The 21,800-nt window shown below is 43.1% G+C and overlaps 1 protein-coding gene across 1 annotated transcript in view; it reads left to right on the forward strand.

Moving 5' to 3' along the window:
* LOC306818749 (uncharacterized protein) overlaps positions 1-20,399 on the forward strand; it is a 153,027-nt gene extending 132,628 nt beyond the window's left edge. Inside the window, exon 8 of the mRNA XM_079336471.1 lies at positions 20,317-20,399. Coding sequence (XP_079192597.1) covers positions 20,317-20,381 — 65 coding nt within the window. The 3' untranslated portion in view covers positions 20,382-20,399. The remainder of the gene's footprint in view (positions 1-20,316) is intronic.
* The last annotated feature ends 1,401 nt before the right edge of the window (positions 20,400-21,800 follow it).

The raw sequence follows: 21,800 nt of genomic DNA on the forward strand, positions 1-21,800 counted from the left end.
TTGTCTTTTTTCTTCCTGATTGAGTCTGCTTGTGAGACAGGACATTGTAAAGTTGTATAATTTCGTACTCACTAATGAACAGCATATTTTATCCTTTAATCTCGGACCGAGCTCAGATTCTACAACTTTTTAACGTCAGCTGTGCAACATGTTTCCATTCATCAGAACACGACTACGTGACTGCATTAACGGGCAGCAATCAAAGTTTGCTCACTGGAGTAAACACCCTGCTGATCCCGACCCTGGATGTTCTCCCTGTTTGACCAAACATGCTCCTCTACTTCAGGTTGGACTTTGTGTTGTGCTTTGTGCCTTTGGTTTGTCAGTGGACCTAGTTTCAAAGCTGCGCTTTGCATTGTTGGCACTTAAGTAGAGTAAGCATTGTACTGAAAAATGTAAATCCTGACCTGTGGTTTGAAAGAAGTCAAGAAAGAGCTCATTTTGTAACTTTTAATTTTATTGTACGTTATTGAACCCTAAGAGGAAATTAGGTGTTTACACTCTGATTAACATGCGACACACACATATGCTTTTAATAGCACATTAGCTTAAGAAAGGGGTGAACGTTACGATAAGAATTAATTTTTTTATGTTTTCAAACTTTGACTATCTTTAATCAGGTACAGTAATGTGAGGAGCACTTTTCTGAGATGTTCATGCATCTTCCCTTCCTGTCTCTTCTCGTATTTGCACTTTTTCTATCAGCCAAATTTCTCCTTTTCCTGTTACACACACACGCGCACACACACATGCACTCACATGTGCAGTAAATTGTGCACACAGAGCTACATCCATGGTAAAGGAGAGCAGAGGAGTGACCTTGGTCCAGCCTGGGGGGCTTCAGCAGATGGAGAGAGGGGCAGAGGGCTCTGGCACAAAAGTCTGCAACACACACAGGCAAATGCTCAAGCTGGTGGGGTGACATTGTGTGTGTGTGTGTGTGTGTGTGTGTGTGTGGGTGTGTGTGTGTGTCGCCTCGTCACAATAGCTCGAGTTGAAAAGGAAATCCAGACGGGAACATCCCAGCTTGGGGAATGTCGCTGCGTGCTATTGTGGAATATTAGGTTTTTATTAAACTAATAATTCCTCCCATAAAATTTAGAAGTCTACTCTTTGAACACACTGACATGCTGTTCGCCTTGTTTCCCGTACACGCTAACATTCACTCACATGCAGAAATCTGTTGTTGTTTTCTTGTTTATTTCCTCCAACAGATGTACATCACAGAGAAAATAAAAGCAGCCATTTGAAACTATTTCGGCGACAGAAGAATTCATAAAAGGCCATTTGGTCTTCGCTAATTTGCCATGTTTATGTGTGACAATTTCTTCAGAGCCCAAATGGCGGGGGGAAATGTGTGCGTGCATATGTCCGTCCAGATTGGGATGTGGCGTTGAAAAAAAAACAACAAAAAAAACGGCCGCTAACGAGACGAGGAGGAAGGCAGTGCTGGGGAGGAGCGGGAGGAAAAGATGGTGGGGGGGGGGAGGGGGGGGACATTTGTGAGGGTACGACTCTTTGGAAGGAAGTGCTGCCGGCCCACCTGTCTGCAATGCTGCCAGCTGTACCTCACACACACTCATATGGGTGGTGATGCACACACAAACACGTCAGTGCACAGAGACATAAAACAGGCAGAGGAAAGTGCATGGAGACAGATTCAGGGAGTGAAACTAATGCGAGATAGATGTTGAGACAGTTTGGAGTTGTTTTCATATTTCCTACATTTGCTATGATCCTGAAGGAGTTCAATATTGGTTGATGCGAGCATGTTCAAAATATCTGTCTGCGTTTAAAGATGTAGCAAAAACACAGAAACGAATGCTGTGGAAATCGTGGGTGTCATTTGCTGTTTAAGGTTCACATCCTGTCCCTGTACAAAGCATGGCTACGGCTAGTTTCAGAGTACAAATAGACACACTTCACCCTAAGGAGATGATAAATACGTTTTTAATCCCAGGGGGAAAACTTGCTTATTTCCAAGTCACAATGGAGAGAAAATATAATGCAGATGTAGACAATTATTCTTGAAAAGCCCATTTAATGGAATATTTTCAATGTTTTTAATTATTGTCCTGATCATATCTATATAAGTTCATATTAGCATTAGCCCGCTCAAGCTGTCCTTGATCATTTGCGCCTGTGAGTGCCTGCTGCATCCTGTTCTTGAGAAACACAGTCAGTGCTTTTATAGTTAGAGGCCCAAACTAGCCATATAGGAAACCTTGTATTTGCAATGAGCGTATGTCAACATTCATTATCCTAAGAAGATGCAAGCACTTGTGTTTTTCATATCAAAGGGTTCTAGTTACTGTTGCATCCTTTGAAATGAAGTGGGGACACTACAGAAAGGATCTGTTTAGAGAATATGAAGAACAACATGAACATAGGTCATGGAGATGTATATCTTATTAGGAGTGGGGGGAGAGACACAAAGCCCGGCCAATCAAGGCGCGCACACACACAAACACACACAAACGCACACATTGGGACGGGGAGAGCCGGCACAGTCGAGTTAGCGAGTGCTGGATCTGTGCAGAGATGTCTTCCAGATGAATAGGTGGTAATGAGCGTGTAGTGGAACTGATTCTCTCCCAGCATCCCCCTCTTCCCTCCCTCTCCTCCTCCTCCTCCTCTTCCTCCCACCCCAACTCTCAATCCTTTTCTCAGGGCTCAGGTGTGCAACACATGGCATCTCTCCCTCTTTTTATTTCGGCTCTCTCTGATTCCAGTATTTTTTTTTCTTTTGGCGTGGCATTTTGCTTTCCTGTCGTAAACATTCATAGACTTTTTAGACCTAACTAATGATAGTCGAGCATGCATCGGCCGACCGCACCTGCACGTCTGCATCCCGTGGTTGACCACGCAGTCTGCTCATGTTCACACAAAAGCCTTCCGACTCCTGTGAAAGTACAAAATCCTGTCTTTCTTTAAAGCATGTCAGCCTCGCTTATTCAGTCAGTCCAGCTCCTTTCATGTGCCTCGGCATTCACAAGAGGCCGCAGGAATAATGACGAGACATAAATAATGACATCTTCTTCAACAATGCATGCAGCTAAAAGAGCATTCACAGTTGGACAAAAAGGGACGAGGTCATCAGACTGGGACACATAAAAGTAGGTGACGGTTATGTGCATTTTGACATAACGTGTGTTGAGATAAAAAAGACTGATAAATGATTACATGCTGAACATTTTGTTCCTTTTTTTAAACCCTAAATCAGGTTATTTCCCTCGAATTTGTGATAGTTTTTTTTTTAAACATTTAACAGTACCTCTTCATATGGATCTGTATTCCTCCAATTTTTTCACCACTACACAGACACACTTTCACACACACGCAGGCTTGTCCAGGGCAGGTCCTGGGGGACGGAGCCACTTGAAGGAGTGACTGCCTAATGAGGGAGAAAATCTGTTTTAGCATGGGACAGGAGGCACAGGAGCCATCAAAACAGACTGTATTTACATTACACATGCACTAATTAAAGATGTAATTGACATCAACAAGGAAACCTCAGTGCGCCCCATTTAATCATTAGACATTTAGTTCTACTCGAGCTCTGAAACAATGCCGAAAAATCTCCTCGATGAGGCTGAAAATGACACTTTTCCAAATGAGAAGACTGAAAATGAATCCGTGGCTCTTTTCCTACTGGTGATAGATAATCCTTTCACTTCTTCCTTATATTTGGAAATCTGCTTTAATTTTAACGCCACACTTTGTTTCCTACAGCGTTATATTCTTATGATCACAGCTTGAGAATCATCCCAGCTCAGGGGACACACGTGTCCACACACATCCACGCAGGTGCACTTATCCAGGGATTATGCGAGGAGTGTGTTCTCCGATAAAGAATCTGTGTTTGACTTTGGGATCTGTGTCGGATTCAGTGTGTGATCAGGAACACAGGCCTCTAGGAAAAAAAAGAGGCAGAGAGAGAAAGAGTCAAAAGACCCAAATTAGTACCAAACAGCATTCATTTACGAAAAATCCATCAACAAATCCACATCAGCCTGTCCCTCATACATTATTGACAAGTGAAAAACAAACAAACTCCTTTTGAGCCTGAAATCACATTTCTCTTGTCTGTCTCCTTTTCACCCCAAAAAAAGCAGGGTGGAGGAAACAGTGTGTAATAACAGGATGGAGGGACATTATGTGTGTGTGTGTGTGTGTGTGTGCTTTGATAAAGGAGGAGGAGGGAGGGAGTGAGGGGGACGCTGTGTTTGGGTTTGGGATCAGAGAAGAGACCGATGTGTGAACAGCACTCTATAAAGCACACAGATTATCAGGTCAACACACACACACACACACACACACACACACACACACACACACACACACACACACACACACACACTCAGACAGACAGACAGACAGACAGACAGACAGACAGACAGACAGACAGACAGACAGACAGACAGACAGACAGACAGACAGACAGACAGACAGACTTACTGAACTGAACAAAAGAGGAGCTCACTGAAGTCCTAACACACACACACACACACACACACACACACACACACACACACATATGCACAGACGCACACAAATGCACATGCAGGAAGAGATGCCATCTGATAGGCGCTCCCTGGCAGGACAAATTAAAAATGCTTCAGGAGAGCCTCAGGAGAGAGGAGAGAAGTGACAAATAACTTTTTTATTCGCTAAACAAAAACTGCAAAAATGTGAGCGCAATATATATATATATATATAAATTTTTTTTTTTTTTTTTTTTTTTTTTTAAAGTGACACCAAGAGACTCGTTATGTGCAACCCTTTTCCATTGGATGACAGCAGAATTAACCACACACACTTTATTTCAGCAGACAAAGAAAAAGTGTGAGACATATTTAAGGCAAGACATTAAGTTCATGAAGGTGATTTAAACGAACTAAAGCTCAGAGGTGTTCGTTTTAGGAGCGTACTGCAATGTTGACTGAACATGTCCCCACCTGCTGCTCAAAAACTGTAACTACAGCCTGCACAACACATCATCACTCACCACTGAGATGTAGTTTAGCATCATGTGCTTTTACCTACTGAGCATGAAAGCCCTTGACTTCATCAAATCATGAAGTCGCTCCTAAAACGAACACCTCTGAGCTTTAGTTCGTTCCACTGATCCACTGATAGGCTAATATAGAGAAGTTATACCTCCATTCATCGTCATTATCTTTTCGAAAACACAGAATTGTTATATTAATCCAAACTCTCACTTGTTGTTACTTTAAATCAAACTTTTCTTCTGTTCAAATGTATCTTCAGAAATCATGTGTGTGTGTGTGTGCGTGTGCGTGTGCGTGTGTGTGTGTGTTTGTTGTGTGTGTGTGTGTGTGTGTGTGTGTGTGTGTGTGTGTGTGTGTGTGTGTGTGTGTGTGTGGAGACAGATGGATGTGAATCTGGCACCAAATCAGAGAAAACATCAACAAAGAGATATCTGAGCACACACACACACAAACACACACATTCCCTCCCTCTCTCTCTCTCTCTCTCTCTCTCTCTCTCTCTCTCTCTCTCTCTCTCTCTCTCTCTCTCTCTCTCGCTCTCTTTCTCTCTCTCTCTCTCCATTGTGCTTACTTGATAGCCCAGTTAGGTATTTATATGTTAAATCCTTTTAGAGCTGACGTGTGTGTCACTGTGTCTGTGTGTGTGTGTGTGTGTGTGTGTGTGTGTGTGTGTGTGTGTGTGTGTGTGTGTGTGTGTGTGTGTGTGTGTGTGTGTGTGTGTGTGTGTGTGTGTGTAGCAACCTGAGTCTCCTTTCTGTCATCCCATCATGTCAAACCTGCAGCTTTGTGATGACAGGTAACTACACAGAGACTCCCTCCTGTGAAACAGGCACACACATCACACTAAAAACACCTGAAAAGGCTGTGTGTGTGTGTGTGTGTGTGTGTGTGTGTGTGTGTGTGTGTGTGTGTGTGTGTGTGTGTGTTTTAAAATAACCCAACAATCCAAACAGGTCTTTTTTTTCTCCTGTTAGAGAGGCAACAGCTGCAATTAGCCCTTTGTGACTAAAACCATCTGATTGGACGTCTCGTTAGCACCGTTAAAGCTTTTACTAAACAGGACGCATAGATAATGAGCCTGTGAGTGAACAGCTAAGACACTCATCAGAGGATAAAACGCCCCCGTGATTAATTGGAGGCAGAAAGAGAAGATTGGAGACACTTTTATAGAGAGAGCAGTCGGAGAGAGGGAGAAACACAATAAAACAGGAAGGGAGAGTGAAAATGATTCAATTAAAGTGAGGATCTCAAGCATTTATTATTATGATCCAATAAGAGGTATGTGGACTTCTTAGCGTCCTATCCAATCGTGTAGCATGCTATTCTATCATATGGTATCGTATAGCAACCTTCCATATTGTTTTGTGTTTATATAGCCCAGGGGCACTCTGGACACTCTTTCTCACAGCTAATCACATGTTTTAGAAACCTCATTCCTCTCCATTCACCAACACGTTCAGTTCAAACATACATAACAGTGGGAGCGTGAAGAGGAAAGGGCAACACTCGAGCTCCGCAGCAGCATATGGACGAATGCAAATGGGCTTTAATAGTCGCAGCGAGTATTAATGCAACACATGCTCTCACCTCTGTCACCTTTACCTTGTGCTATTATTACCAGGCCTGCCACATCACACACACACACACACACACACAAACACACACAAACACGGACACATGTTCCCCTCCACACAGCACCATTAGCATATTTTCCAGATTAAAAACAATGTGAAGTTGTAAGCACACAACAGACATATGCAAATGACTGCGCAGCAATTTACACAAACAAATCTGGAAATGTCTGTCACATGAAGAGGAGGGGACACGACGGACACACAAGTTAACGAAAGGTTTCGTGTGTGTGTACCAGAACTCTCTTGGGGTGGACATCTTTTTCCTGCATGTGACAGGGGAAGTTTTCATGAAAAATGTGATGTGCAGTCATATCATGAGTTCGTCAGCCAAAAAAAAAAAAACATTTCATGGGATGGAAATAATGCACAACTATTGAAAATGTCTTCCAGCTTGTCCGTACATACTGTGTAATTGAAATTTGCAGATTGTCATGAAATGAAAACATACAACAGATATGAAAATACAACAAAACACACTGTGTTATATACCTTTGTGCATACCCCATAGACCAAAACCCCTTAAATATGTGGATATATTAGCTTAAAATAATCACAGTTCTAGCTCTTTCTTAACAGCATATTTATAGTAATTCCTTTATATCTGGAGTGTACTTGATTTCCATTGAAAAGGGGGGGAAAAATAACGGTCTGGTTAGTTTACAAAGAGGAAAAGATCCAGAAATGATTTTTTAAAATGAGACAGAAAGAGAGATGAGACTACAGTTGACTTGGCAGGAAAGGTGAGAACGCTGCGAAAGGCTAAACATAAAAAAGGGAGAGCGAGAAGGTCAGCCAGCAGCTCAAATGGAAGACATTTAGTGCTCTAACAAGACCGTATGCACACACACACACACGCACACACACAAACACACACAACCATACACACAAATATAAATACATCTGAGCCAATGTCTTTGCCTGAATAATTGCACGAGCGAGCACATCTGGTGCACTTTGAGATGGAGTTCTGGCTCGACGCAGCGATGGTAATGACAGTGTGTGTGTGTGTGTGTGTGTGTGTGTGTGTGTGTCCACTCCAAATGCCACTGTGGTGCTTCACAGGTTTCAGCCTCTCTCATTGTCACTCATTGAAAAAAGACCTCATGGAAGGATCCTTACATTTACAGCATCATTTCACTTTGATGTCATTTTTTTTCTTATGAGCAGATGAAGCTAAATAAAAAAAAGTACATTTCACACATAGTGACATAAACTCAAAGTCCGTGCTTTGTCTTTGCTCTTTTGAGTTTTAATGAGTGATTCAGCAGAAACGTGGACTGTAGACTGCTAGCTGACTGTGTGGTGTCTCAAGTTTCTGATCCCGACTCCAAACCCAGCTGGAAATGACATGGAGCGGTGAAATGTTTAATACCATTATTTATAGTCTCCTTATTTTTAACCCACTGTAATGCAACTGTTAAACATTGTTTGTCTAAACTTTAGTTATCAAAAGAAAACATATAATGACTCTACACCGTACATTCTCCGCAGACTGTGTGAAAACTGGAGTTCAAAAACACTTGTTGGTGTTTATGTAGCATCACCAGGGTCTCCAGATTGAAGAACAGAGTCAGGCTTTTCATTTAGCATGCTACATGCCACAGGCTGCTGGTGTTACGATGTGTTCTGGCCTGGAGCTACGGAGTCATATCATTCTGGCTGTAATGGCACCTTCCTCCTCTGCAGAGACACCCTCCTCCTCTGCAGAGACACTCTCCTCCTCTGCAGAGACACCCTCCTCCTCTGCAGAGACACCCTCCTCCTCTGCAGAGACACTCTCCTCCTCTGCAGAGACACCCTCCTCCTCTGCAGAGACACCCACCTCCTCTGCAGAGACACCCAGTTCCTCTGCAGAGACACTCTCCTCCTCTGCAGAGACACCCTCCTCCTCTGCAGAGACACCCACCTCCTCTGCAGAGACACCCAGTTCCTCTGCAGAGACACTCTCCTCCTCTGCAGAGACACCCTCCTCCTCTGCAGAGACACCCACCTCCTCTGCAGAGACACTCTCCTCCTCTGCAGAGACACCCTCCTCCTCTGCAGAGACACCCACCTCCTCTGCAGAGACACCCACCTCCTCTGCAGAGACACCCACCTCCTCTGCAGAGACACCCTCCTCCTCTGCAGAGGCCTGCGAGGCATCTTAAAGTGCAGTCATTAGGCGCCCACTTGTGTAGGTGTTCTTGCAAGAAATCTTGTCAGGCAGATACCTGCTGTCTAATTAGGCAGGCAGCACACACACTAGCTCAAGGGGAAGAAGCGACAAAGCATCGCCATGAAGGAGTGTGTCTATGTGTGTGTGTGTGTGTGTGTGTGTGTGTGTGTGTGTGTGTGTGTGTGAGTGTGTGTGCTAATAATGACCTGAGGCTCAACCTGCTGTTGAGAACAGTAACTTGTGACTCAATGCCTTTGTTCACCCCGTAACATCTGGCTCTGACCGAAGGCTGTGGCCGTGTGTGTGCATGTTTGAAATGCTTTCAAGCTGAAAATGTGTGTGCGTGTGTGTGTGTGTGTGTGTGTGTGTGTGCATGTGTGAGGGCACCCAGGCGAGCACAGCAAGGATTAAGGCGCAAGGACTTGAACATCGTCGTTGAAGCCTCTGAGGGGAAAATAAGGCCTAGAAGCCCCTTCTGTCAGCTGGGCTCTGCAACACTTCCCCTCGACTGCCCTCACACACACACGCACGCACACATACACACACACACACACACACACACACACACACACACACACACGAACACAAGGTCCCACCGGAGCACCAGATTAAGGTCTGAGTGAGTGTGAGCAAAACAATACCCCAGTGTGTGTTTGCGGAGCCGTGGCTAATTGTGTTCATTTGCTGCTCAAGTTGAGACTGCCAGGACACTGAAGGGGTGTGTGTGTGTTTACAGAGAGAGAAGGATGAGAACAAGAAAGAGTGATAGGGGGAGGATAGAACAAGGACAGATGAGCAACAGAACAAGTGTGTGAGTGTGTGTTTATGAGGAAGTGCAATGTGAGGCCATGCAGGTAATCCTCATTATGAAGTGGAAGTGTTCATTTGTGAGGTGTGTTTGTGTGTGTGTGTGTGTGTGTGTGTGTGTGTGTGTGTGTGTGTGTGTGTGTGTGTGTGTGTGTGTGTGTGTGTGTGTGTGTGTGTGTGTGTGTGTGTGTGTGTGTGTGTGTGTGTGTGTGTGTGTGTGTGTGTGTGTGTGTTTGAGTATATGTCTGTATGTGAGCTGAGCTGAGCGTTTAAGAGAGCGCTAATTTTTCCCTCCGTACATCTGCCCTGCCTCACGCATTACACACTGAGATGCACTCGCTTAGGTTCTTGGAAACACACACAAACACACTTTTACAAACACATGCTCGCTGGCGTTGTCGCATGAGTTCACAGCTCAGGCTTGCACACCACTTAGAGGAATTAAAGCACTATCTGCCTTAATCTTTGCACAACACACACTCGTGCCAACAAACAGGGAAGTTACTGTCTGCTGAAGCTGAAGAGAGGCCTCCGTCTGTGAGGGGCCAGCGAGAGAAGCTGCATTCAAGTAAAGTTTCTTTATCCGCAGATTACATTTGATTCAGCTACTTTTCAAATCTGCTCTCCCTTTAGATTTGTAATAACGTCATTAGTATTCCTGACTATTGACCACTGACAATCCAACAGAGAAAAGCAGTTCTGATGCTGGTTTAGTGACATGAAAAGAGATGTTTTAAGTGTTGGATAAAGTTAAGTCAGTCTGGCTTTTGAGGAGGGAAAATCAGCACCATGGACAGAGCAACATGTCAACTTTTAACCCCTCGTGTCCTTCTTAGCTTTTATGAGACAAGTGGAGCTTATTTGAAATTATAACAGGTTTGTTAGATTTGTCAAGAGAAAAATCTTTGTCCTGCTTAGAGTTAAAAAATGACTTCACATTGACTTCCTTGGACTCAAACCCTGGTCTACTTATCGTAGTTTAAGAATCAGATACTAGAGAGACAAAAAGAGCTTTAGGAATCTGAGTACATCCATAAGTTGGCCAGAAACTAAACATATAATGTATTTGTTAGTCTAAATTTGACTTCCTCTGCTGAGACATACTCACAAGTGGGAACATCAAATCATGCCCATCAACAATCCTGCAATACATCCCCAGTCATTGTTTGGTCCCAATAAATGTGTGGTGTAATATTTAGCTTCAAATGTTGTCATTGTTGGTATTTTGGGTTGAGTTTTAACAAAAATACTTGGCCTTTTGGGTTGTGTCATGTTTACGTTTTCCAACCTGCATCGAAGCATTGACCAAAAACCACAACGGTCTTTCATGAGGGGACGTTAAGTAGCTGTTTGTCTTTAAAAACAGAACAATGGAGGGCGATTGTTGGTGCAGTAGTCCCAGTGAGACAAAACACGGAACTGAGGCGGATCAATGGAAAGTAATGTCATCTTAGAAGGTCATACCTGGACCTTTTGGCTTTGTCAATACACACACACACGTAGTAAAATATGCACAAACCCTCTGACATCTTTATAACATTTCTAATGATAAAACCACACACAAACTGCAATAATAAACTTGCACACACTTGCACTTTGTGTCTCTCTGCCTCCCTCACATGTAGACTCTGCAGGCTACTAAACGGTATTAAACCTCCCTGCCTGGCCACGCTGTGTTTTTCCCCGACGCTAAGTGTCCCTCTCTCCTCCCTGCCCGGGGCGAGCGAAGGAGAAAATAAACAACTAAAGAGACAAACAGCGAGAGCCACTTAGAGCCACTTAAAGCCAAGGCTCCTTCCCACAGCGAAGCACTTCCCCGGGGCTCCTGATGTCTGCCCGCCACGCTGGGAGACGGAGGCGCACAGCGACACGAAGAGAGAGAAAGAGAGAGAGAGAGAGAAGGAGTGAAACATGAAGACAAAGTTTCAGAGGGAGATGAAACACAAGGGGGAAAAATAGAGAGCTAAAAGAGGAAATGTGTCACTGTGGTTCTGCACACCGAGCCTCCTGTAACGTGAAGAGAGTCAGACTCATGAGCAGTGGCAGTTACCTGTGGAGAGGAGACGTCCACCTGAATATACAGCGATTGATGAGTGAAGACACTCACCAATCCCTGCTGAGGCACGAAGGATGAGCCAACATTCTGTTTCACTGTCGTCGTGAAGAATCTTGTTTGAAAAAGTAACCTCGAGTGCTTAAGATAAATGATGTTGTCTGAAATAATGTGCTCAATGCATTTTCCATAAAATTCATTCACAAAATAGTGAAGTTGATATTCATCTAATGACCAAGGCTCATGCTGTAATAATCCAACTACCGGTTTAGGACGTAAGGATGTATTTGGTTTGAACATTTTAGGGTGCTGCTTTTTTTTTTTTTAAAACGTGTTTGATACAGTGACTTTTAAAAATGTTGATACATAAAAACAATACGTGCCAGCAGGCTCTTTTTCTTTATTTCCTCTCTGTTGACATCTTTCTTCCACATCATTCCTTCTACATTCATCTTGTTTCGTGGTTTTTCATTCTTTTACTCTCCCTGCACTCAGCTTTGTTCTCTACCAGGCTCCCTCCCTTCCTTCTCCCTCCCCCTTCAGTTTTGTCCCCCTGACTGGGAACCCAAAGGTCACCTCTCCCCTGAGAGGCCTGTTTACCTGAACTGCACCCCGCCTTTTGGCATTCACCTCCTTGGAGATGGAAGGAGAGAAAATTGGAACAAATGTGGGTCCTTTCAGATCGGAGGCTGGTTACAGAAATCACGCACAAAAAAAGATAAAATGGATTTCTTATAGAAATTTAACAAAACAAGCAGTGGGTGGATCTTAAAAGCAAAATGATATCACGTCTCATCCTTGCATATGTTCAAACCTCCTCTTAATATTTAATTTTTACAGAAAAAGGAAATTCAAACTTTTTTAGCTACAAACCAATAGAAATACAAAACATGCAAGGCTATGAAAGCATCTTTAGTTCAGTCCTTGAGAGTATTCACATCAGATTCAGATCCTGCTAAATTTACACACACATGTTTAGCACCTTGAAAGACTTTGTACCGATCCAAAGGGCTTCAGGGTTTTTAACAGGTATGCTGAAAAAACTAAGTGGCCACTTTAAAATGGCACGAAGCAGAGACAGAGTAACATGTTAGTAGTATGTATCTGCACCTGTGTCTTTCACTGTGTTATTGGTGGCATCTCAGAAGTGCTGGTTGGAAAGGATGATTTGAAAAAGTGGGTCTATCATTTTTCTTTGAGAGGCACATGCACAAGTTCATTGAGCTGATAAAAGGAGGCTTTGTACATCTGAACGGTGATATTTTCCTCACTTCAGAAAAAGAACATAATCAGAACTCTTCTCCTTTAATCATCACCTAAGACAAATATTTTACAATTTATTAAATTTGCTCAGTACAAAAAAAACGTGTTACTGGCTCGTATGAAAACCCAAATAGATACACATATTTTAAAAAAAAAAATGATATCATTATATCTTCAACTATGGCAATGATACTAAAGCAGTTTTATTTGTACGATTATGAACAAAATAGGTCTGAATTTGGATCCTTGTGGTGCACCTTTTTTGATTATATACTACAAAATGACTGATACACTTCTAAGCTTTTCCATGGAAGTTATTTTTTATTACCTGTGAAACAATTTAATGTGAAGATTGAATATGATGGTTAATTTGTTCAGTGTAGTATTTCCTCCTTCTTGCTTTTTTAACCTTGCTGTGTGTGTGTGTGTGTGTGTGTGTGTGTGTGTGTGTGTGTGTGTGTGTGTGTGTGTGTGTGTGTGTGTGTGTGTGTGTGTGTGTGTGTGTGTGTGTGTGTGTGTGTGTGTTAGTTGTGAGCCTGCTTGCCTTCACTGTCACTTACACAGATAACAGTGTGTGTTTATGTTGAGTGTTATGCATGCTGATGGTGACCCAGACCCCTACGGGGCCCCTCACTCCTAAGGCTCTCTCCTCCCAGGGTGAGGGCAGCAGGATGGGGTCAAACAGACAAAATGTACCCCCCCTGCTCTATGGAGGCCTGCCCAGGGCCATTAGTATCCATTACCAGGAGGCATGGAAAACCACAGCCTGTGGCGCTTAATTTTTACACACACACTTACACACACAAACACACTCTTGCTTGAACAGACATGCAGGAAAGATGGAAGTCTATAAAAAAAAAAAGTACAGGCGTTAAATCCATAAAAATAAAAATAAATCCTAATTGATCAGAAATTGAGTGAATCACCTAATTGATAAAATACATGGACATGCATTTGAATATATTTGCATATTTATTTAAAAAAAAAACACACACACACACACACAGACAGACACACGCTCAGCTGACAGTGAATCAGACCTCCAGCAGCTCGCGACAGAGGTCCATAGTTCAAACAGACATTCTCTGAGGGGATGACCTTCTGGGAGTCTGTGGGGTGTGTGTGTGCGTGTGTGTGGACATTAAAGTGGAATACTTCTGATACATCTCAGTCACACACAGAAATGATACACACACCCTTTCCAAACAGGTGCGGGCTAAATGGTTATGAATGGGCTGCTGGACGATCCAGGGAAAGTTTTTATGGTTGGTAATGTCATTTTAATAGAAACATCAGGAGCAGCAGGCCGACCCATCTGTCCGAGAGACGATGATGTGATAAAGATGTTAATAAAAAAAAGTAAAAATCAAAAACAAGATAAGAGGATTCAGAGATAGGGAGCTAATTAGAGGAATGCAAGTCAGAAAGAAAAAGCCAGGAGAAAGAAGATCCATCCTTGCATCCTTGGTCGCTGTCTGTTCAGTTCTTGGCTCTTTCAACCCATGTGTGCGTGCTTATGTACGTGCATGTGTGTGTCTGGCATGTCAGCTGTGGCTGGCTAACAAGCTGCACCCTCAACAGCCAATTATCTAGAGCATGGCAACTGGCCCATACCTGCAAGGTGTGTGTGTGTGTGTGTGTGTGTGTGTGTGTGTGTGTGTGTGTGTGTGTGTGTGTGTGTGTGTGTGTGTGTGTGTGTGTGTGTGTGTGTGTGTGTGTGTGTGTGTGTGTGTGTGTGTGTGTGTGATTCAGAGCGTGGCAGCTGTGTCATACCTGCGAGCGTCTTCGGGACACTCTCATCGTCTGTAATGGAGCAGAAGCAAGGGATTGTGGGAGCAGTGAAGGGCAAAACTGATATCTTCTGCCTCCCTGTCGTGTCTTTCTCACATGTGTCGAAGGGCCCTTTCATTGAAGGGCAGATAGGAGACAGGGTGCCAGAAGCAATTCAACATACACGTATGAACTAACGTATGCACAACATGTCTGTATGCAAATGAACAAACTCTCTATACAGCTCAATCAAATAAAACAAAAAAAAGAAAATCTGACATGGGAAAAATGTAACTTAAAGATGGTTAAGTTAATTATTTGAGACATGCGCTTGAAATGTATTTAAATTGAATTATCCTTTCTAAAGAAATTCCAAACCTCATTGGCAGAATCCAAATAAATTTTGACATTTTCATAAATTATAGTTTGAGGCGTTGCACTGTGATCGGATAAATGAGGTGCAGTGGTTATGTTGTTTTGCTAACGCAGAAGAAGTAGATGTGTGGTTACATGTCTTTTATGGATTGCACTCTGGGATGCATCGTGTCATTATCACCTGTAATCATCTTTAAGTTTTGCCCTTACTGTTCAGCTGTGTTGGATTTAACCACATTGTCTCTCTCTACGTCCACTCTTTCCTTCTCTCCCTCTCCTCCTCCCATTTTTTTCTCACCGTGACCAGAAGAAGTTCTTCTGCACTGGTGCCCCTCCATCCATCCTTCCAAGCAGAAAACCTACACACACTCACACACACACACACACACTCACACACCTTCTTCCCTCCCACCCCCACCACATGCATACACACTCACCACCGGCCACACCAGCGGAGGCCTTCAGGCTTGGCCATCTGCTGCCCACCCTGCCCACTCTCCCCCCTCTGCAGCGCCCACCTTCCCAACATATGCAGCCCTTGCCCTGGGTAAGGTGGCGGGGGCACTGGCCTCGGCCCAGGCCAAGAGATCGGGGTGAAGGAGCACATATGCAGCCCAGACGGCGCGTGTGAGGGTGAGGGAGAGAAGACGCAGGGACAAACCAAGGATTAGACGGCTCCCTCTTTGACTCTCTCCATCCATTTCTCGCTCTGCCTCACCCATATGGCGGGTTTCTTGCGTGTTCACACTAGCTCAGTGACCACCAAGGTTGCACCCTGAGCACAAGCAAAGGGCTATCGAGGCCTCCAGCAAGGGAGCAAAATAAGGGAGACATGGAGGAGAAAAAAAGGGGGGAGGTGATGGTGGCACGGTTGGCGTTGACACTGAGACACCTCCCTTTTTTTTTCCATTTCCTCTCTCCATCTATTCCCTCTGTTAAATCTTGCCTCGGGGCATCCTCCGCCACAAAAAGGCCGGGGAAAAATAAAGAGTGTGGCACTTTCATCCTCCTTTCATCCTCTCCATCCATCCACTCCTTCAGATAAGACGTGTGTGCACAAAAAGAGGTGTGACAGCAGGGGTGCACATTTTGTTTCAACGCTAACATTAATTACATTGACTATTCCAAAGTCGTCCATTTTTCATGAGTGTTCTTTTGCATGCATAGGCGATGCACCACTCTGCTATTCTCTTTTTAGTCTTCCTGGGCCTCTTTACACGTTCCAGGAAACCCAGCGTTGTGTCAGTGTCAGGTTAGGTTAGACATCCAAAAGGGAACCAGGCCAAAACTGCCTTGGAAAGTTAACAAAATGCAGTTGTGGAATAGAAGTAGTTACATTCAGTTCTGCTGTTGTTCAAGAAAGTGAAAGTTCAGTAAAGCTTTCTGAAGGAGATATTAACTCAATAAAAAAAAAAAATCAACAAATGACCTCAATATGTCAAATTATGGACAACAAAAGCCAACAAAGCACCTTTATTGGCTGCAGAGAAAACAACATTTGTTATATTATGCGTTCGCCAAAAACCATCAATGGTAAAATAAAAAAAATAGAAAACAACAAAAACATCCTGAGAATCCCCATAACCCCTGTTAATCAACACTGACAATAACAGCTGCTTGGAGGCTTTCTATAAGCTCTGTGCACACTACTACTTCAGTGACTACACGTTTTCAGTTGTTCTTGAAACATGTTTTCATTCTTTGTGGTTTACATATAAGTATTTGAATGATAGCCAAATAAAAAATTACACATGCAAAGAAAAGCTCAGATAGTTTTTTAAATAGTCACGTTCTTAAAAAAAAGCCTCTGGGCTTGAACTTCTAATTTTGCATTTTGGTCTATTGCATCAAAGTGGAAGTTGTGTTAACTATGTCACTGATCTGGAGTGAAAACTGTTTTCTATGTCAGTGTCAGAATATGGACTGTGTCGGTTTTTGTCAGACAGCTGATAAAGTCTGTCACGGTCGCAAACAAACTGTGTATACTGGGATTTAATGTCTGGGAACACACAGTGAGAGCACTGGAATGAGATCAATACTTCGTGTAGAGATAAAGTTAGATATGTGGAGAGAGTATCGGTGGTTTCAAACCTTGAATGGATGTTTTTCATATGTTGACTGAGCAATGCCCATGGGAGTGTTGCTGCTTGTTTATCAAATCAGATTGATGGTGTAGAAATAGAAACACACTGTATTGTATTCAGTCTTGTTCGATGCCCACACAGAATTAACAAGACGTCAGAACTTTTCACTTGATCCTCTTTTAATCCCGTTTTATATCACAGATGAAATCATCTATTTCAGGATAGAAATGATTTCAAGGAGCCACCGGTCAGATTTGAGCCCGGCCGCTTGCCTTGAGGATTTTAGGCTCCGTACATGGAGCACGTACACCAACCATGAGGCCGCTGTTTTCATATACAGTCAGAATTGTTTATCGTGGTCTTTGGTTAGTTTTGACGTTCAAGCACCGTCACACACTCATGATGTGCCACACCTATAGTTTGTGTTTCCAGTTTGCACGATGTGTATGGAAGATCTTTGTTGGAATGATTCCAATGCAAATTGATCTTATCTCTTACTCAGTGGGGGCAAGGCAAGTTTATTTGTAGAGGGTACAACAAGATGAAGCTGTACACAGAGACACATCCTGAGAGTAATATGTAAAGCTGGATCACTTTGTGTAGGAATCTATACAAGTTGTCAGGATATTTCACTCTACAAAGTGGTTTAGGGATTCACTTCTTCGAGGTAAACCTTTTTTAAGCGTGAATTAAAAATAAAGCATGTAGCGGGCATTAATACGCTGCTCTTTTTCTCTAAAATGTAGTTTCTAAATCTATTATTGTTCAAAGCTCTGAAGAGCTGGTTTTATTTCTCATCTTCTTTTTTTTTTCTTAAGTGAAAAAAAAGATGAAGCTGTTCTGCACATGTGTAAATGAAAAAAGTGAGTAAGTGAAAATTCAATTTAAAAAAACTTAGCTGTCCGCGTGTTCAAGGGCACACGACAGTGCAGGTATACTGAAATTTAGCAAAAATTAAGGGTCACCAAAATAAACAAAAGTGTCAAAATAAGTGCCAACTGTGGATGTGCGAGGGAATTTGTTTCTGTGTGTGTGTGTGTGTGTGTGTGTGTGCTGCATCTGATGGATCAGTGATTAAATAAATAATGCTAACCTTTCCTGCAACCTTTCCCTCCCTCCCCAGCTCTCGCCTGACCTTACAAGACCCACGCACATTAAAGACTCCTTTTTCTCCTTCATCTCGGCGCTCCTGTCTTCATCTCGACACATCTACATAACTCTGTCATCCTTCTTTTTTTTGTCCCTTACTTATGCTGTCTTTGCTTCTTTGTTCACATAAACCTCTGTCACTTTAATGTTTTCATCATTTACACTGAGACAAAGCGCCACTATTTTATATCCTTTCCACACTCTCTCTCTCTCCTGCAGCTCCTGATGTAATGACCTAATGTAATGGCCAAGTTTGTTGAAGTGTTGGGACACTTTAGATGTTTAAATTCTCTCCGTTTTTAAGCTAACATGGATCTGATTTAAAACAATGGCTGACTTCTCTCAGATTTAATAGACAAGGACATCATAAAAGAAAATAAGATTGCAACAATAGTACTGCTAGTCTCTCTCTTTGAACCATAACACTGCTTACTCGCTTTTCTTATACAAGGCTCTGTTTCTGCTTCTGCTGGTGAATTTCTATCACCTGTAGCCCCCTTAATTCCCCATGAGGCAAAAAAAGCTGCAACTGTTTTCTTCTTTGGGCATTAATCTGTGTGTGTGTGTGTTTGTCAGTGTGAGTGTGATCTTTAAGATCTGCAGGTTCAAACGACAACTCTCACCACGCCCTGCCACTGAACTCACCACGAGGTCGCTGAGACTCCACAAATGTGTGTGTGCGCGACCCCCTGATCTCCTGCTCTAATACCCTGAGGACCTTTGGTTCCTTAACTATAGGAGGTCCTAAGCAACCATCCACACACACACACACACACACACACACACACACACACACACACACACACACACACACACACACACACACACACACACACACACACACACATCTTCAGAGGATATCAAAGATTAGACATCAATCATTCTCACCTCTTGAAGTCTTGAAGAACGAGTCAAAGGTCAGAGCACACCTGGAGAGCTACAACTCAATCAATATGCGATGATGAAGGTGAAGAGGAGGAAAATAAACAGAATAAAGTGATCGTAAATTTAAAGAAGAAAACAAACACTTTAAATAAGAAATAATACTAGTGCTAGTATAAAAATGAGAGACTATGATGAATTGTTTTGGATATGGCTGTTGATAGTGATTTTAATCTTTTCCATAAGAGGTAAATTTACTGCGTATACGTCCCTATACAGTCAGTTTGGTTTTGGGCCCATTTATTGAAGTGTATTTGCGACATGTCGCATGACGAATCTTACACATTTCCTAAAGTTCTTTCAAACTTTTTTAATTTGCAGATGCTGGAATAATAGAGTCATCTCCCTCCCGCTGGTTTGAACTTGAGTTTGGTTCTGTTGTGCTGAACTTTGCTTGGCCTGGACGCCTGAGTAACTGATTGAGATAGGAGCAGGGAGGCTTATCGCTGAGTGCTTGGTGTTTGGATACGTATGATGTCAGACCAGTTCTCATAATGCTTTCTAGGCTGCGTGCACAGATAAGCTCTGGGATCTGGAGAAGGTAGAGACATATGCAGGTAGCAAACAAGACACAATTGAAATTGGAGCAAGAGAAAGGGGCTGTGTTTTGTTTGTTGAAGTGTGTGCCTGTGTTCTTGTGAGTGTGTTTGTGAGCCTACTTTTACTCCCTGAGCAGTGACCGGAGCAGTAAGCCTCCCGTCCAAGCACTTGGAAACTGGAACGAGGCGAGGAGGAAAGAGAAGAGGATGGATGGGAAAGAAAGGGAGCGGTGCGATGGGGGAAAAAGTAAAAGGATGGAGCGCAAAGAAAGGAAGGAGAGAAGAAGAGCGGAGGCAGAGCGAGAGAGAGATAGACAGACAGAGCGGCAGTACATGGAACAGCAACAAAACGGAAAAAAAGAACTGACGAATGAGTGGAACCGAACGAAAGGAGGAGAAGTGTTGGATTGAGGGATGAGAGGGAAGGCGAGGCCACCTCTTCTTCTCCCTCTCCTCCTCTCGTCCCTCCTCTTCCCCCCGTGAGAATGCAGCGCGCTCCTGTGTGTGAGTTTGTGTGTTTTCTTCCTCCTCAGATCTGCAGCGCTTTCATTCGCACACAAAGACGGGACGTAGACGTACCTGGCACAGGGGGACGTGAAGGAGCTGGCAGAGGTGTGTGTGTGTGTGTGTGTGTGTGTGTGTGTGTTCGCATGTGTATGTGTGAGAGAGAGAAACAGATAAAGAGCTCACCTGCCTGGCAGACTGGAGGGCCTGTGAGAGGACGGCCTGTCTGTCTGAGATGTCCCACTTTACACACTTAACCCACTCGACACCAGCACACACTCACTTTCTTCTGTCTCGCTCTCCAAGCCGTGTTCAAATACTCACACACACACACACACACACACACACTCTGCATCTGTTTGGCATTGTTTGACACTTCAGTATTTCATGTAACTATGGTTTTATTTCAGCGAAGAAGCATGACTTACTGATTTTAAGTAGTTCTCTTCGTGATGATTTCTGGATTATTTCAGTTCAATACACCTTTTCTCTCGCCTGGTTCTTCAACTCAGAGAGTCTGTATATAATCTTTGCATATAATCTGCTCAGTCTTTTCTTTTTTATTTAAGATGACCTGATAGGCCCATCTCTTGTATGGTAAGTCATGGTCGATGGAGGATGCAGACCTGACCCTCATGTTTTTTCTGTTCTTCCTTTTTTTATTTTTGAAGATACTAAAACCACTGAATAGGTTGTGCTTTTGTAATACATATAGGAGTTTATAATGAAACACCTGTAAAACTCATGTGTTAGCCTAAATGCTCCTTTAGATGTTGAACAAGATAAACAAGAAATGTGCGTAACACATTTGGATGCCTTGAGCAGCACAAACTGAGGTTAATTCACCTTTATCTGAACGAGTGAGAGACACTTTATTGATATACATATTTAGATGTAAAAAATATAAAACACACTAACAAGAAAAGTCATGCTCTCATGTTTGTCCCACAAATTTATGTGCAGATAATTTCCTCCCCTGTTTTATTGAGCAGTTAAGTGTTAAAAAAAAGATTTGGCTAAAAAGTCAAATTACTGCCCGCCAGCTGCAGCAGAATGAGTTTTGACGCCTGTGTGAAAATGTGTCCATGCTCAAGAAATCGTAGGGGTCTGCAGTGCGACACAAACAAACAACAAACAAAGAAGCAAACAAATTTACACATACGCACACACACACACACACACACACACACACACACACACACACACACACACACACACACACACAATCACAGGCAGACACAGCAATCGGCTATGCTGCAATTAGCTTGTTTTAAAGGAAACAAATAACAGTAATTTCAACAGAACAGCATCCATAACAATTCACCCCTGGAGGGGATCAGCTATTTCAACACATACATACACACACACACACACACACACACACACACAGAGGCACACATAAATATATACACATTTGGGTATGTGCTAGCAGTCATATTCAAATACAACACACTTGCACACACACCTCCATTAAGTGTACTTGAGAGCAGCAGAGAGGGTCAGCTCAGTGTCT

The sequence above is a fragment of the Symphodus melops genome (genome assembly GCF_947650265.1).
Source record: "Symphodus melops genome assembly, chromosome: 23".
Taxonomy (NCBI): Eukaryota; Metazoa; Chordata; class Actinopteri; order Labriformes; family Labridae; genus Symphodus; species Symphodus melops.